The sequence below is a fragment of the Physeter macrocephalus genome, chromosome 14 (genome assembly GCF_002837175.3).
Source record: "Physeter macrocephalus isolate SW-GA chromosome 14, ASM283717v5, whole genome shotgun sequence".
Taxonomy (NCBI): domain Eukaryota; kingdom Metazoa; phylum Chordata; class Mammalia; order Artiodactyla; family Physeteridae; genus Physeter; species Physeter macrocephalus.
This window is the reverse complement of record NC_041227.1, coordinates 130692897-130710082: the sequence shown is the minus strand read 5'-3', so window position 1 is coordinate 130710082 and position 17186 is coordinate 130692897. Positions and strand designations below refer to the sequence as shown.

The 17186-nt window shown below is 43.5% G+C and overlaps 1 protein-coding gene across 5 annotated transcripts in view; it reads left to right on the top strand.

Annotated features, from left to right (window-relative positions):
* The window catches only part of MAP2K6 (mitogen-activated protein kinase kinase 6), a 129558-nt gene extending 116830 nt beyond the window's left edge, over positions 1 to 12728 (top strand). For 3 of the 5 annotated variants that reach the window (XR_008619403.1, XR_003683087.2, XR_003683085.2), the window contains 2 exons: positions 2736 to 3053; positions 9656 to 12728. Coding sequence is in view for 2 of the 5 variants with exons in the window: in XM_028499623.2 (XP_028355424.1) it covers positions 2736 to 2813 (78 nt within the window). In the remaining 3 variants the exon portion in view is untranslated. Of the gene's footprint in view, positions 1 to 2735; positions 3092 to 9655 lie in introns of those variants that run through there. The other 2 variants (XM_028499623.2, XM_055090820.1) reach the window with 2 other exon arrangements.
* The last annotated feature ends 4458 nt before the right edge of the window (positions 12729 to 17186 follow it).

Genomic DNA, 17186 nt, shown 5'->3' with positions numbered 1-17186 from the left:
TCAGTAGGAATTGTTCTTCTGGGGTAGGGGACCAGCCAATGTTTTTGTCAAGGATTAGACGGTAAATATTTTAGGCTTTGTGGGCTGTCACAACAGCTTGACTCTGTTGTTTCAGCGTGAGAGCCGCCATATTCAATAGGTAAACAAAAGGGTGTGGCCGCGTTCCAATAAAACTTTATTTCAGAAATAGGCAGTGAGCTAGACATGGCCGCTGGCCCATCAATCGTTGAGCCCTGTCCTAGACGATAACCGCCAGAAATGAAAACCAGGCGACTGCCCAGTGAGGTCGTTAGGTTCTCTGAATGTCCCGGGAAGTCCTCGATTGAATCACGGTGTTAAACGGGGATGACCGAACACAGAGAAAATTGTCGTCTTGAGGGATGAGGTGTCTGCAGGGGATCTGGAGACTCTTGGTGATGGTGGCCATGCTCCTGGCAGTATGTTCAAGTCCTCCCTTCCTGTACCCGGCCCCTCTTTTGAGAACCTCAGCCTGGGCCTACGGCCTGGGGATGATCCCATGGTGCCCCTTCGCTGTCTCCTGGTTGCTGTCCTTGCTGTTCTTAGCCGACTGCTTATAGAAGGCACTGGTTCCCTCCCAACCTTTCACAGCCTCGAAACCCACACGAGAAGACGAGCCACACTTTCCATTTTCGCGCATGCCCGCCTGCTTTCCCCTGCCCCCGCCCTCTGGCTCTCACAGCATTTTCCCAGCCTGAGAATAAACTGAAAGATGCCGGAGGATTTTTTTCTTTTTTAAGGCTCCAGGTCAGGTTATTGAATTCAATCACAGAGCCGGGCTACATACACTGAGCTAATAACCACCGGCAGAACCAGAGGTAGGACAGGACTGGCAGGCATTGAAAGCAGTCACTGAGACAATCCAAGGCTTGACGTGTCCTGTTTTGATAGTAAAAAGCTTTAAAGGACATAAAATGATCTCTAAATGTCAAGATGATGTGGGAAAGCTAATAAGCGTGATGGTGAAACACTTGGTAAGTGTGCTGTGTAAGTGATTAGTAATCAAAAGTAATGCTTCTATTTATTTATCCAAGGAGCTCAAGAGGAAGGGCCCAGCACCTAGAGCTTCAGTTCATACCATGGATATGAAACTCTGGAGCAGCACCCAACCTGTATCTTCACATGGGCAAAGGCAGAAAAACCTTTTTTTTTTTTTTTTTTTTTTCAGTCCCGATACTTAATGGTGACCACCTACCTTCTTTGGGGCTTTATTTCTTTGTTCCTTTCCCATTTGCATTGTTTTCTAAAACTTCCATGGGTGGGCATTCAGTTTCCCACAGGGCTGACTCATCCAGCCCTCCGCTGTCAGGTTTAAAACAAATATAATTAGAAAACCTACAGCTAGGCAACACGAAGGCTGTAAACTAAAATCCTCGAAGTCAGGGGAAACCGAGTGAGTCATCTACATGTCTGCGTGCAAAAATACTCATATTTAGCTATTCAACTAGTTCTTGAGAACAATACCCCCAGACAAGGAGGGAGAGGGCCCTCCTAGCTCGGGGGCATGTGGCACTAGGTGCTACCTGAAGGAAGTGTCCTTTTTAGTTTGTTCGGTTTGTTCTGTTTCCCCTGGGAGAACTGTGGATCGTGGGGTGATGTATCTACTTCTAGCCAGAGGTGTAAGGTTCCAGGGTGACAGCCAGGCGCTTCCTGTAACAAAGCTGAGCAACTGGGGAAGGACCACCCTCTGCAGAGCAAATGGCTTCGTTTCCTTCAGAACTGTTTTGAAATGTGTGGCTTCCTGTATTGGACCGTGCTTATTCCCCCAGCAAAGAACAAGACTTGATGTAACGTTTTCTTAATCGGAGCTGCATGAATAGAGACCATTTTTTGCTTTTCAGTTTTTAAATTCCAAGTTGAATTTTCTCTGCCCATACTTCGAGTTGGGCAGGCTACATTATTTTCCAAATGGATCAAATCGTCATGGAGAGACATATGTATCACTTGTAGATGTGGCTTAAAAAGTAGCATTGTTAACTGTTTCAGTCCAAACCAGCTCGCCTGGTATTTTAAAAATTGGTTTCTCACCCTGCCACCCATTTCTTGAGAATTGAATGCACATAAGCCTCTGAAATTTCTCATTATTTTACTACTGTATCTTTCTAAAAATTACTTTGTAAGGGACAGGGTTATTGGTAACTCAGAGCCTTGGACCATCTTTGCTATTCCTTGTATTTTACCAGGGATGGATGTATATAGCTAGTTACATGTGTACATTTTAAAGCAGCAGATACACGTCATGGAATATACCCCAAAATGGGGGGAGCAGCAGCTGAGCAATATCTTTAAAAAGTTTGCATGGGGGGGAGGGGGGTGAACTGGGAGATTGGGATGGACGTATATACACTCCCATGTGTAAAACAGATAGCCAGTGGGAAGCTGCTGTAGAGCGCAGGGAGCTCAGCGCGGCGCTCTGTGCTGACCTAGAGGGGGGGGAGGGGGGAGGTCCCAGAGGGAGGGGACATGTGCATACATAGAGCTGATTCACTTCGTTGTACAGCAGAAACTAACACAACACTGTAAGGCAGTTATACTCCAATAAAAAAAAAAAGTTTGCATTACTAAATGTGTACTTGGTTTGGGAGGGGGTAGGAAGAGTCCAGTTTAGCCCTGATAGGGGTACTTAATTTGTTGACTAACCAGATCTGTTAATTTGGTAATCTCATGCATTGTCAGTGACAGGTATTAATATCAGGTATTTTTCTTTTCTCTACCAGCAACATCCATTTTTCACCCTACATGAATCCAAAGCGACAGACGTGGCATCTTTTGTAAAATCGATTCTTGGAGACTAAAAACAATGGACTCCATCAGTTGACCCTCATGTGGATTGGTGGGTTTAACGGGGTGAAGCAAGTTCACTAAAGCGCCAATAGAAACTCATCTTTGAGATAATTTAACCCTGCCTCTCAGAAGGTTTTTTTCTCCCCATTTCCTTTTTTTTTTTCTCCCCTCCAAAGGGGGCCTTGGAATCTATAGTATAGAATGAACTGTCTAGATGGAAGAAATATGATAAAGGCTTAGGACTTAAAAAGGTGATTAAATATTTAATGATGTATCATATGAGTCCTTAGGCTTTTCAGACTTCTCTTGTTCTTTACAAAATGAATGCATTGGCCCTGGTAAAAAGGTGCTACAGTGGTGATGAAATTGTAAGTAGATCTGTGGTTTGTCCCACTTATTATTTTAATATTTATGTTTAAGTGCTTGGTTGAAAAGATTGCATTTTATGCAAGGAGGGAGAGACAAAAGACAAGATTGGGTTGGCAGTATTTATAGGCTTTTTCATTTTTTAAGTTCAGTCGTGTCTGTGGTCCAGAAGAAGTTATTTAATGTGCATCTTTAAGAGTATTATAAAAGTATCCACCAGGAACTCTTGTGAAGTATCTGTCCCAGCTCTTGTGGCTGCTGCCGTGTTCCTAAATTTCTGCTCCATCCTGGGTAATAACCACATATTCTGGTGAAGTGGCAAGGTATCCTGGTCATACTCTTTTCCCAACTTTGGAAAACATAAAATCACTTTTATCACAGCTCAAAGAGTCACAGATTTGGTTCTCTTGACATTTGTGTTACACTATTAATGGAATGTGATTTGTGATGTGATTTTCTATCATCTGTCTATCCTTCTACGCGTGCGCGCGCATGTGTGTGTCTGTATTTGATGTCACAAATTCTGCCACATGGCTCTTATAAATAACGTCTAACATCTATAAATAACATCTGAGGAGGACGTCTGTCAGTCCTAAGGGGAAATACGTCAAACCACACAGAGAATCAGTGCCTTCCTCTGCTTTTCCCCCTCCTACAACGTATAAGCCCCAAGGATTGCCTTTGTCATTACTGTACTCTTGCTTTTTTTTTTTGGTTTTGTTTTCTGTTCAATGAAGAAGCCTTACTATAAATGGAAGGGCTGCAGTAGGAGAAAATTAAAGGCAGTGAGTCGTTCTCTGATAAGGTGAGAAGATAATGGGAAGGGTTGAATGAATTCCTGGAAGTAGAGGCCACATTTCCACAGGCTGAGTTCAAGGCCCGTCCTTCATCAGCAGTGGATCGCTCCACGGTGGGAGGCCAGCTCCACGGTGGATTCCTAACAGGTTGACGAAGCAGCAAAAGCTCTTTCTCATGGCCAGATACACCCATGGGTTCTCTGATTTGGGGCTCGAGGTTCCTCAAAGGTCAAAGAGTGAAGTGGTCCACAGGGAAAATACGACTGATAACCACCAGGAAGCACTGCTTTCGGACACTGTGTTAATACAAAGCTCTTGCAGCACAAGGGCAGAGGATTTTTATTAAAAGGAAAAGGAACACACTCTGTTCCTTTCTTTGCCTCAAGTTCACAAATACGGAGAGAAGACTGCTCCCTTGAATACTCCATTTTCCCTTTTAGATTTTGAAGTGCAATCGTATCTTTTTCTCTCTTTGCATGTTTCCCTTGCTCTTGGCATCCAGCGCATGCCCAGAGAGGGTATGGCTCGGCCACACACTTCTTCATCTTCAGTTCCAAGACACACCTGTTTGATAAACATCCACTTCATCTGCTTTCATGCTACCCCGGTCTTCATCTATTTCCAGCCAGAAAAAAAAGGGTATTATCCCAGTTGCTATTGCCATTCACTTTCCTACCCTTCTTTCTAAATCTGGAAGTTTCTCTCTTTGAGACCCAGAGAAAAAAAATCACAACTGTATTCATTCATCTTCTGAGAAAAGAAAGTAGCAGAAAAAAATCTGAGGCCATTGCATGACAGTTTTTGGTGAAATATGTAAAGCAAGGCATCTATCTGGTCTGGGTCAGATTACTCTTACCTCTTGTTCAGTGTGATTTCTACTTTGAAATTTTCTTAACTAACTGTGTGTCTCATGTGTACCCCTCTCCAGTCTGTGAGCCCAGGGCCTGGACTTGCAAAACAAGCACACCCGGGGAGAAGAGTTAGTCAGTGGTTCTCAACCCTGGTGCACACTGGAACCCCTGGGCGCTTGTGAACACTGTTAATGCCAAGGTCCCAGAGATTCTCACTTAATTGGTCAGGGCAGGACCCGGGAGGTGGCATTTTTTACAGGCCACTATTGTGATTCTGATGTGCAGCAGGGTTGAGAACATGGTCTACTACCCCCTACGGAGAGAGATGGAATACTGATTTGAAATTTGGGATACCTTTTCCCCATAGAAACGATGTTGTACATGGTGATTAGGTATCTTATGTACTAAAGTAGAAAGGCCTGATAGCCTTACAAGTCTGAAGTTTAGGATTTTTTTTTAGAACTATGTTATAAGTTCTAAACTAATTTTAAAATAAATACAGAGATGCATAAACTATATTTAAGTTGATGTAAGTTGGGAGTCTCCTGTACATACATACGTGTGTGTGTGTGTGTGTGTGTGTGTGTGTGTGTGTGTGTGTGTGTGTGTGTAGAGAGAGAAGACATCCCTGTCAAGGGATGATACTCAAAATATTTAACGTGCTACCAGCATGGACCATCTGAATATTAGCCTTGCCTATAATTATCAGCATATCAGAAAGTCAATGTATCTCTATAAAAGAGATCATGCTCTTTTTTCCACAAATGTATTTGATTTGGTGTGATATAATTACCCACATTATATATCGTCTTTATGTTGATGTAAACATCAATTTCTCTATATATTGCTGGCTTCAGAGGTATGCCAAAAAAGTAATGTGAATGCCTTTTAGGACAACTGCCGTTCACGTGTGTGTACCAGTAAGGATTGCTCTTCAGAGGAAACACTTGCAGGATTATTTATGTGAATGATATGCTACTAAATATCTTGGCCACTTCTCTTTCAGAAAAGGCTTCAGAATCCACCTCCTCCCCCATACGTGCTACATGTGGAATCATCATTTTATAATTACTCCTTAGTTGTTTGTCTGTTTTTACAAAAATCCTTTCCAGGTATCTTCCTCTTTGTTTTACCCACCTTGCGTATCAGACTTATCACCAAGCTGTGCTTGGCAACTTCTAGAAGTCAAATTTGCCCTTAGAGCTGGAGTTTTACCATTGAAAACTTTTAAGTGTCTTTTTAAAAGACCATGCATTGGCTCTGAAGCTAATTTCAAATGTAGATTTCTCAGAACAGCACGTGTTCGCTTTTAAGCAAAGTCAACCTCCCTGGAATAAGCGTGGAGCCTCCCCAGTGCTGACTAAGGAGAAGGAAATCACAGAGATGCGTGTATTTCATGATAAAATATCAAACAGTCCCCAATTTCCCAGCTGGCAACTTCTATCAGCCCCGATGTGGAAGAAGCGTCCGTTCTTCTAGTGTCTGTAATTGGTCACACTGATGTAATCAGAAGAAATTGGTTACATAAGCCACTTCTCTCTTGCTTACACAGTCTGAGATGGAAAATGAGTATGTGTGCGTACAGCTCAGAATTGCTTGTCTTTTACCGTGCTTGTGTATCCTCCAAGCCTAACCCAAAAATGTATACGCCAGAGATTCCCAAACATCCTCTGTTCAGGGTGCCACTGACTGTCTTAGTAACTTTTTCCACGGTGCCCTAGGCCAAAAGAAATACTTAATAGTTCCATTTATTAAGTCATTAGGTCCACAAAACATTTTTTTTCATGTTAAAACAGTTTATTAAACTAGCAAGGAGAAGTTGGCAATTGAAATGACAATAAACAGTACCATTTACAGGAGCATCAAAAACCTCAAAATGCTTAGGGACAGATTTAGCAAAATAGACACAACACCTGAACAGTGAAAACTATACAATGTTTCAGAGAGAAATGAAGGAGACCTAAATAAATGGAGCAAAATATTCTGTTCCTGCATTGAAAGATATTGTTTTCATATCAGTTCTTTCCAAATTGATTTACAGAATCAATGCACTCTCAATAAAAATTCCAGCAGGTTTTAAAAATATATAAATTGACAAGTGGATTCTAAAATTTATATAGAAGCACAAAAGATCTGTAATAGCTAAAACAGTTTTGAAGTAGAAGAGCAAAGTTGGAGGACTTACACAGTTGTCCTTGGTACCCTTGGGGGACTGGTTCCAGGACACCCCATGGATACCCAAGTCCCTTTTATAAAATGGTACAATATTTGCATATAATCTGGGCACATCCTCCCATACTAGGTCTACACAACTTAATTGTAGTAATTTGCAGGATGTCCTCCAGATGCCACAGTGGTTCCCTTGAAAAGTTACGATATCTTGTGTCCCTAGTTTTCTGTGGAGTCTCAGGGTGTCTCAGCACACAGTTTGGGAACCACAGATGTATGTTTTACTGATGTTTTTTTTGCTCTGTCTACAGTTCGCGACCCGGAAAACGCAACTCTTGGTTACTCAGTCCTCTGTATGACTTCACTTTTGTGTCTCATTATTGTTGCTGCTTGCCTCTCATTGATTAGGTTTTTAATTGAGGCCCTACCCTTCTTTGCTGTTCCTCAGCCCTGCGACCCTGATGTCATGGTCTAGAAAGTGAAACATTCCTTTGCCCCAGCATTGGAGGAGGTCAGCCTTGAGGCTAAAGAGGCACACTGTTTTCTGCGAATGCGGTTGATTTAGTGTCGTTGGAACAGAATCACAAAGGAGGCAGAGAGGGGCGGATGTTTTTGTAGTTTAACTCTAAAAATGCTTTTGTTGACCAAGAGGCTTCACCCGCTCTGCTCAGGGAAACTACTCTGTTTCTCCCAAAGGTGTCGAACAAAACACTTCATCTTTGGCCTGAAAGTGCAGTGGATACCTACTTCTTAATTTCCCAACCCCAGTGCTTTTTAAGCTATGTAACGCCCTCTGACCTTGAAGGAGGATTCTTATTTTCATAAAATTCATTGGAGCTGGTGGTCAGATCTAGTAAAATGAATTAAACCTCTACTGTGCTGGGGATTTTGCCTTCTTAATGTCTATCTATGATCTAAAGAGAGATTTCCTAGCTTAAAGGAATCTTCCATTTTTATTAGCAAGTAGAAGGTGCAGTTTTCAATCCAACCCCTGATGATTTACATATTCAGATGGAAAAATGCCAGAGTAAAATCTAGGAAGAGGAAGTTACCAAACCTGACAAAAGGTAGGGGTGTGTGTGTGTGTGTGTGTGTGTGTGTGTGTGTGTGTGTGTGTGTGTGTGTGTGTGTGTGTGTGTGTGTGTAGCACTGTTTAATGTCCTAAGGATACTCTTTGGTTTTCTTTGACTTTAAGTGGGGTACTCTGGATTGCTCTGAGACTCTGTTGAAAGCTAGGACCTTTTCCCTAGGAAAATGTACACTGTACATGAGCGCACAGTTTTGCAAACATTTTTCGTTGTGGGAGAGGGGAGTAGAGTACAATTCCATATGATCACTGACTTCTGGCTCTATAGAATGCGGACTGTGACACCCTAGGCCAGGAGTTGGCAAACTTTTTCTGTATAAAGGGCCAGATAGTAAATATTTCTGGATTTGTGTGCCATGCAGTCTCTGTTGCAACGATTCAAGTCTGCTGTCAGAGAGTGAAAGCATCCATAAACAATATGTAAATGGATGAGCACAGTGCCATGTTCCAATAAAACTTTATTTACAAAATCAGGCAAGGGGCCAGGCCATGGTTTTCCATAACCTGTTCTAGACCATCAAATACAAAACTGCAATTGATTAATTCTATGTATAGAGTTCTTCCATTTAGTGAGTATTTAGCTCAACTGCTGTTGAGGCAGATTAGGAAGATGGACATAGGAAAATGAATTCTGAAAAGACGGGGACTGTTCAATCCCATGAAAATTGCCTCTTAATTTCCTCAGGTAAGTATTCTGCTCTGGCAGCCAATGGGACAATTTTCTTCAGATTAAATTGAGTATCCACCTTTTGCATTTCTACGCAATAACTTGCTTCATAACGTGGAAATAAAGGCACACTTCTCCTAGACGTTCACTGCATTCTTGTCTCTTAGCTTTGCATTTTGTTTCTCTTGGTGGTGTGATTCATGTGCAAGGAGAATCATGAACCCAGACACAAATCACTCGGTTTTCCTTCTTCCTGAACTGCATCAGGATTTGAGAAGCTGGGAGGCCACTTTAACCTCAGAAGTAGAAGGCAGATAGAATTCTTAAAATCTTCCAATTCATCCACCTCATCCGTTCGGCTGTCTTTGAAGAGAGTGATAAAGAATAGTTTGGGGTCAAAATACTTGTTCTCAGGTAGACTTAGAGCTATAGGAGACGCAGACCTACCCCTTGAGTGCTATCCCTGGGCTTGGAGAGATGAGACCGCTCTACCTTACTCCTTTTTTAAGAGGTCTATGCTGGATGCCTCCTTTCTGATGTGACTGTCTTGGGTTGCCAGCCTTGCTTGAATCTCTGGGCTCCACGGCCCTTGGTGAAAGCTCTGTTTTCTCCGTGGGACTGTAACAACTGTATAATTTGCTTTGCTTCTGTCAGTAATTATCCTCTTTGCTGTACAGAATGCTACACAAATAACAGTCTGCCAGTTACCTAAGCTGTCTCTATTTTCTTCTTCCAGGACAACACATCTTCCTTAAAGCTATAGTCTCTTTACTATTCAGAGACATTTTTTTTTTCCTGGTACATCATCAGGCAAACATAAAGTACACTTAAAATGATACCCGGAAACTCCTTAAGAGAGCATATTTAAGTATTTGATCTGGCAATTTACCTAAAAGAATGTTTTCTCTTCACCTAGGGAAATAAAACCTGAATTCCAGAGCCTTCAAAATGAAACTATCCTTCTGGGGAAAGCATATTGCCACCAAATACATCACTCACCACCTGTTCCTGGTGTCTGCAAAGAAGATGTGTCATTTTTCTGAGGTTTAGAGAGTCTGTGTTTACGGCTCTACAAATATCATTCTACCATTGCAGGTTTCCTAATGGAGCCATTTGGAATCAAGACTTCAGCTGGGGTTTATCTTTTCAGTTCCTGATCCAAACTCCTTTTGCAAGCAACACTTCTCTAAAAACCTTTTTTGTATCTGAGGGAAGAGAACTGAGGGAAGAGAACTGGGCCTCAGAAAAAATATAAAGCAAGGTCAAGGACTTTGTGATAGGGATTCTTTTCTTTAAAAAGAAGCCGATAGCCCCTCATAACACAAACGTGTGTTAACAGAATTTTAAAATATCCAGCCTTGCTCCCTTGGACTGTCAGTATCTTGACATCACTTGTATTTGTCATTTGAACTAAGGATATCAAGTCCTTTATTCTTGGGAGTTTACAGTCAGATTTTGGGAGATCTGCATTTTCTTTCTGTCTTACAGTTGTCAGTATGGACATATGTCTCCGTGGACAGTTAATCCTGACGTGCGTGAGTTTTGCCCAGGTTACACTTTTGCATTTCTGGGTTTCAAGGTCTCTTTCAAGGAATGAGGCTAATGCTCTTATGACTTGGAGACTGAGTTCAGGGAAAGCACGGGGCAGTTTAGGCACTTACTTGTGTCTTAATATAGGAAAAAACAAAACACAACAGAACTTCCTAAGTAATCCCCAGGGTTTGTGGCTTCGGCCAGGCCATCAGGGTCTTTTCTGTTTTTCTGGAGTGCATTTGCTTGCTATTCCTCTGCCGGTTACAGATGACCTGGGCTGACTTAACTCTTCTGTGGAAAGGAAGTGATCCAACCATTTTCATATATCAAAAGTCAGAATCAGCAGGTTGTTTTGTTTTTTGCTGTACGCGGGCCTCTCACTGTCGTGGCCTCTCTCGTTGCGGAGCACAGGCTCCGGACGCACAGGCTCGGCAGCTATGGCTCACAGGCCCAGCCGCTCCGCGGCACGTGGGATCCTCCCGGACCGGGGCACGAACCCGTGTCCCCTGCATCGGCAGGCGGACTCTCAACCACTGCGCCACCAGGGAAGCCCCGAGAATCAGCAGTTTTGCATTGGTCTTGCCTACACGGACTCTATTGTTCTCAGATCGTGAAATGGTGAGGGACAGCTAAGAGAACTTGTAGGAAAGCTCTCATTCACAGTGTAAGACCTTATAATAAAACTTCCATTTGGCCTTTAAAGAAGAGCAGCTGGGTTGGATATGTCTTCCTCCGAAGTCATATTCTACTGTGGCCAGAAATTAACAATTAGCATCATTTGGTCACTACCAGTGTTTGTGTTGGAGCCTGCAAGCTATTTCAACAGAGCAAGTCAAGCCACTGCCCTAGGCGATTGTCACTGGACTTTGTAGTTTAAGGCTGAACAGTGATGTGAAATTGTGCTTGGGGGCTCGAAGAAAAGATAAATGCAAAGGGCTGGCACCCCATGGAAGAGCAAGCTGATAAGAGAAGCAGACAGATATATCCCTTAATTTATTTTCAGTAATACTATAAAGATGATCTCCTATGGGAAAATCCATCAAAAAGCCAAGCCTTTATTATTAATTTTTTCTTCAAAATACTGAACTATAAGAGGATTCAGAGAGTGGCACAGATTTGGATATCAGAGAATTTGTCTTGTTTCCCTAGTGTTACTGATTCTACAGAGACCATTTAAACTGATGGCACCCAGAAAAAAAGGTACACGATTAGAGGGGTGATAAAGCGTATGCAACCCATCTATCAGCTGCCTTCTGGGTAAAGAAAAATGAACACAAAACCGAGCCTCCTTACGTTTAGTTCCGGGGGCAAACATTTTTAAGAAAGGTGGACACCAAAGGTTATCTGATGAGCATACTTTTTTCACAATGCAGAGAACTGTGAATATTCATAGAAATACACTACAGGTCTTCACCAGAAGAGCTAGAATTTATAATTTAAAAAAAAAACACTCAAAGCTAGTTTGCATTTTCAGAAGCAGTGTGGAAGAAGTGGTTGTTCTATTTTCTTTTCTTCTGATCTCAAGTGGCCTACTGTATGTTCAATTCTCGGGGAGGTAAGAGTTAAGGGCACAGAGTTGTTTCCAGACTATATTCATTGGTGCTTCTGGGGGGGGAGGGGTCTCTTGTCGAAGCGGGAGGGAAGAGATAAAGGTCAACCTTGCCTATCTGAAACCCCTATCAAACTCCAATCAGAATATTTGGCTATCAATATTGTTCCCTTTAACTGGACGTCTCTGTGGCTATCAGAGTCTTGGGAACTTAGGAAGAAATGACCCATCAAGGGCCACAAACAGCCCAAGGACCTGGGAGCTGTCTTCAACAGTATCTGTGTGTCCCTGATGTTTGCTGTCCTGAGTATGCTAACAGGGCTTGGAAGCGGAAGGGCAAGAGAGGGTCATGTATTTTCATTTTTAAGCATGAATCATTTGAAAGAAAATGCAGACATTGATCTGTGATGGCCATGCATACAGATCCTTAAGTTGGTTATTACTGTAAAGTGGTTGAGAGTAACCTGATCTCCGTGACAAGGAAGTGATGTCACTGGGATCTTGATAGGCAGTGGAATTTCTAAATTTCTATATTTGCCGAGGCGAGAACTGTCATTTTGTTCATGGACACATAGGAAAAAAATAAAGCTCTTTGGACAGTGTTAGCACGGAGAAGGGTGCGTTCTGAGGCTCAAGCTGAAGGTCACCACTGCTGGGTTTTACAAAGGCTGCAGGTGGAGAACAGGAGTGGGTCCCAGGGTGGCCCTTGGGAGCTGGAAACTGAGACAGTGTGCCTGTAGTGAATGGAACGCAAGGGAACATTCAGACATCGAACGGATCGTAGCAGGTGCCTTCTGCACACGCATCAAAACTCTGCGGTGAATTCTGACAGTGGTACCTTTGCCATCAAACCAAATTTAACAGCTGGGTTCCAGAGCAGCCATTTCAGAACTATTTGTGTCAAAAAGTTACATTTGGCAACAATCTGTCGCATTCGCAGCCAATCTCTGTGTGAAAGCCACCCGAGGAGGCTTGATTAAGAAAATTCAGACAATTTATCTGTCACCTTATCCATGTGTTTGTTTTATTCTCTAGTCTCAAATTTATTTTCTGAGTGGAGTGATTTTTCTCTATGAACTGGAATGATGAAGTGATGTTTTAATAAAATAGGTATTTTTAGAGGAATAATGTTTTCCTTCTGTAATTAACTTCCACAATTGGGACATATTTCCTATGCTACGGAATCATCACGTGGGGTCATTTAAAGCTGAAAGAGGGGTTGGGGTATATCAATAGTTCAAATTGTTTATTTAAATACATGAACATTTTTCTATCTATTTTGTGAAAATATTGATGAGATGCTAGATATATACCTACTATATGGAACTGAACTTTACAAGAACTTTAGTTCGATAAGTGGGGTTCCCCAGCTTCCTTTGTGCTTCAGTTTTACTGCTGAAAATGCTGCTTTCATTTATTAATCTGGTCTTCGTATGGAAAAAAAAACCCCCACCTTTTTCTTACCTTGCGTGAATTTTATGAGAGACCTTTTTTATTTGTATATATGATTGATTGTTTTCCTGTGTTGCACCCCAACTTTGGTTTTAAGCCATGTTTATTGTAAAGACAGCTGTTGGGCAAGTGGAAACATGCCTGGTCTTTACAATCCCTTGTTGCTAGAAGGAAGTAATTCTAGATGCTAGTTAGGAGGCCCTGCTATCTCTTCCTGGAACCTGATATATTCTGAAAGGAGATCGGAGAGGTTGTCACCCCTATCTTTCGAAACCCGTCTCTGGCACTGTGTCTCTGGAGAGTGTGAAATAGAGGACTGACTCCCATTTTGCGGATTCCCTCATCTTTCCTGCCATGTAGAGCACACTGCTGCCTTTCCTGGTGAAATTCATCTCTTCTTTGTGGACTGCCATATCTTTTCTTTATGGCTGAGGTGGGCTGGGCTGTAAAGTATGGAATTCATTATAAGTTTATACAGTAAAGACCTCTGAAGACTGGGGGTAGAATGTTTCCATGCCTTTGAGGTGCATGTTACATCTATGTTTTGGCCTTGGGGACATTTTGCTTGTGAGGTGAAGAAGGAAAGAAGAACTTGGGGGTCTATCCTTAACTCTGTGTGTTTTCTACATGGAAATGTGTGGGGTAGCTTCCTTAAGGGGAAAACCTTCCTAACCATTGTATAGGGAAAGGGGAATTATGAATATCGATTGATAACTTCCAGCCAAAGCTTCAGTATTGTATTTCAAAATCCCTGTTTGGAGGGGACGTGTACCTTTTGTTGTCTTTCCCGTGTTAGCTTTGGGGGGGGCGGGCGGGCATTTTCATTTTAGCCTCGCTTTCCTCTTACCCAGGTCGTGTGCACTGTTGTTGTTTTCGTTTAAACTACCGCTTATTGTAATTGGTGATGTTATCTCAAAAGCTCGAAACCAAGGAAATATTGGGCTGGCCAGAAAGTTCATTCCCGGAAGCTAATGCGCAGGGCTTGCGGTAGACGCAAGTATTAGCGTTGATGCAGGTAAGTTTTAACAGAGTTACCAGAAATATCCTGGATTGAGGGATAAAGTGGCTTCAAAGAGCTCATGGTTGTTTTTAATATCGGGAGAAGCCACCTGTCCCAGGTCCTTATTCTTGAGAAATTCATCTTTTCATGTAAATGCCGTTGGTGGGCACACTTCACAGCCTGGATGGTTGGCCCCTAGCAGTCAGTAAACAGGGAATTATAATAATTGCCAAAGGTGGGAGTAATTTTCTCTGACATAGGTCATTCAGTGGTGAAATTTCCAATCAGACTATCATGCACAAAGCATAACTTTATAGTCCCCCCCACCCTTTCTGATCTGAGAGCACAGTAAACGAAGAACAAGGGTCTGATGTGCCGCGAAACAGTTCTTTGTTTTTTTGGTTTGTTGTTGTCGTTGTTGTTTTTTGCGGTACGCGGGCCTCTCACCGTTGTGGCCTCTCCCGTTGCGGAGCACAGGCTCCGGACGCGCAGGCTCAGCGGCCACGGCTCACGGGCCCAGCCGCTCCGCGGCACGCGGGATCCTCCCGGACCGGGGCACGAACCCGCGTCCCCTGCACCGGCAGGCGGGCTCCCGACCACGGCGCCACCGGGGAAGCCCCTTCCCTGGTCTTTTGTGGGAACTTGGCAGCTATAGAAATAAACTCAGTGGGTGTATATTATCTCCATCATGAATGTTTCCTGAGTGGGGGGCTGCCCCGCTGGCTGGGTTGCTGCGGCTGTCCTCCTGCCTCCCTTTGTATTAGGGGTGGGCTGGCGCCAGGCGTTTTGTACATTTCCTCATCAATCGCAGCATCTTCCTCTTCACTCGCATCACTTTCCCAGGTGTTTCACCTCTGAGCGTTTCAATCAGGCTCGGTCGCGGATGCTCAGACCTTAATCTGTGGCAGTTTGCACCCACCTCACTTTGCAGAACAGCAGGCTAAGGTCTCTGCTTTACCTTCTTGTGCTCTGTGTCCTGGCTGACTCAATGACTGTTGCTTAGAAACCTGGTGTAACTGGAAACCAGCCCCCATAACAAGGGGGTCAAGGAGAGACCAAAGAAAGAGGCAGACCACTCAAGAGAACTCACACAGGAGGCTTGTGGGTAGATCTCTGCCCCACTTATCAGAATCCTAAAAGTTTATATGGAGGACTTAACTGAGTTCAGTCATGTACCCAGCCCAGATGGTCTCATCGTCACATCACTTGTTGTTTTTTGCGGTACGCGGGCCTCTCACCGTTGTGGCCTCTCCCGTTGCGGAGCACAGGCTCCGGACGCGCAGGCTCAGCGGCCACGGCTCACGGGCCCAGCCGCTCCGCGGCACGCGGGATCCTCCCGGACCGGGGCACGAACCCGCGTCCCCTGCATCGGCAGGCGGACTCTCCACCACTGCGCCACCAGGGAAGCCCGAAACAGTTCTTTGAATCTGTGTTTTTGACCAAGGAAATGGCTGAGGTGTCGAACCACGTGATTATTACGTGGCTTGTATGACGACTGCTCTGGCCTCCCTCCCACCACCTCAAGGAAAATGAGAATTTTCAAAGGAAAATGAGATCGGGAGATTAGGTCACACTTGGACTCCTCTGTGGATGAAGAGCTGACACTCATTTCCTACCTCAGGATACTCTTGGTTTCCTACTGCTGCTGAGGAACGGGCTGCAGACACTGTCTCTGGTCTCCGGATATTTGTGCTGGTGTGTGTAAGGCTTCCCTCCAGGGGTGTTGTTTTCCATGTCAGGTCAATCTATGAACTGACTCGAATAGCGTGATGAAGATGGAGAAGACAGTGACAATGTCAAGGGACACCCCGCCACCTCTGTCAAAGTGCTTTGCCCTGCATTCATGGCTGGAGCCATGAATGTCCTCGAAAGGAGCCAGGTGTCCTCGAAAGAAAGGGTGTGTTGATCTCATAGGAAAATGTACAACCAATAAAAGACATTTCGAAAAGGGCAGTGAATCTATTTTAATTGGGTTGTTTGTGGAAATCCTTTGTTCCAGAAATGCTGCTTTTATGTGTAAGTGCCCTGCAGGTAAAAGCTTTGCCGGAACTCTATATTCTCTTGTTCTCTCATCCATACTACCCCACTTCCAAAACATATGGAACAAAACATAACAGAACAACAGCATCACAGTCTTGAAGACTCATTAGAAAGCCATTTCATCTGCAGGGAACTTCAGACTCGAGATTCCTAGGTGAGAAGTGAAGGCCATTATTTCATTATTAAAATCAGATGGCTTGTGGTGGGACGGGTCCAGACGGCTGAAATGAAAAGATGAAGACCAAGACTTTCTGGCTTCCATGTGTTCCTGACACTGAACAATGGTGAACAATAGGCCATCTAGTGATTTGAGTTTTTCCTGGTCCTGTACGTAATGCATGTAATATTAGGAAATTTGTCTTACACCTTTGGGTGGTGCCGCTGCCTGCAATGTAGATGTTGTGGGAAAGCAAATGTTATTATGTTACAGGTAAACAGGGTTGCGTCTGCAGAGTTCTCTGATTTCTCCTGTAAACCGAGTGGCTAGACCTAATTGGCTTGTATCCACATTACTCCAGTTTAGAGAAGAATTGCTAGATCTTAATGTTAACAGTTTGAGTGGATCACCAATTATATCTGGAGGCACACACTCACCTCTCTCTTGCTCGTTGCTTAAACAAGTTGGTGTTGCTGAATCAGGAGTTGACTCTTTTAGAAGTCCCTAGTATTTCACCTCAGATTTATATCACTTCTACAGGTTGTTGGAATACAAAGTGGAGGGCTCACCTTACTTCTGCCGACATCATTCAAATGACTTTCCAATGACAACACACTCTCTTATGCTGATTTTGAAGTCCTTCTCCCCCTGGAGTGTATTAAGATTGCTGCAGTCCATCATCTTTCTTAGGTGATGGGCCTTCCTTGGCTTTAGGA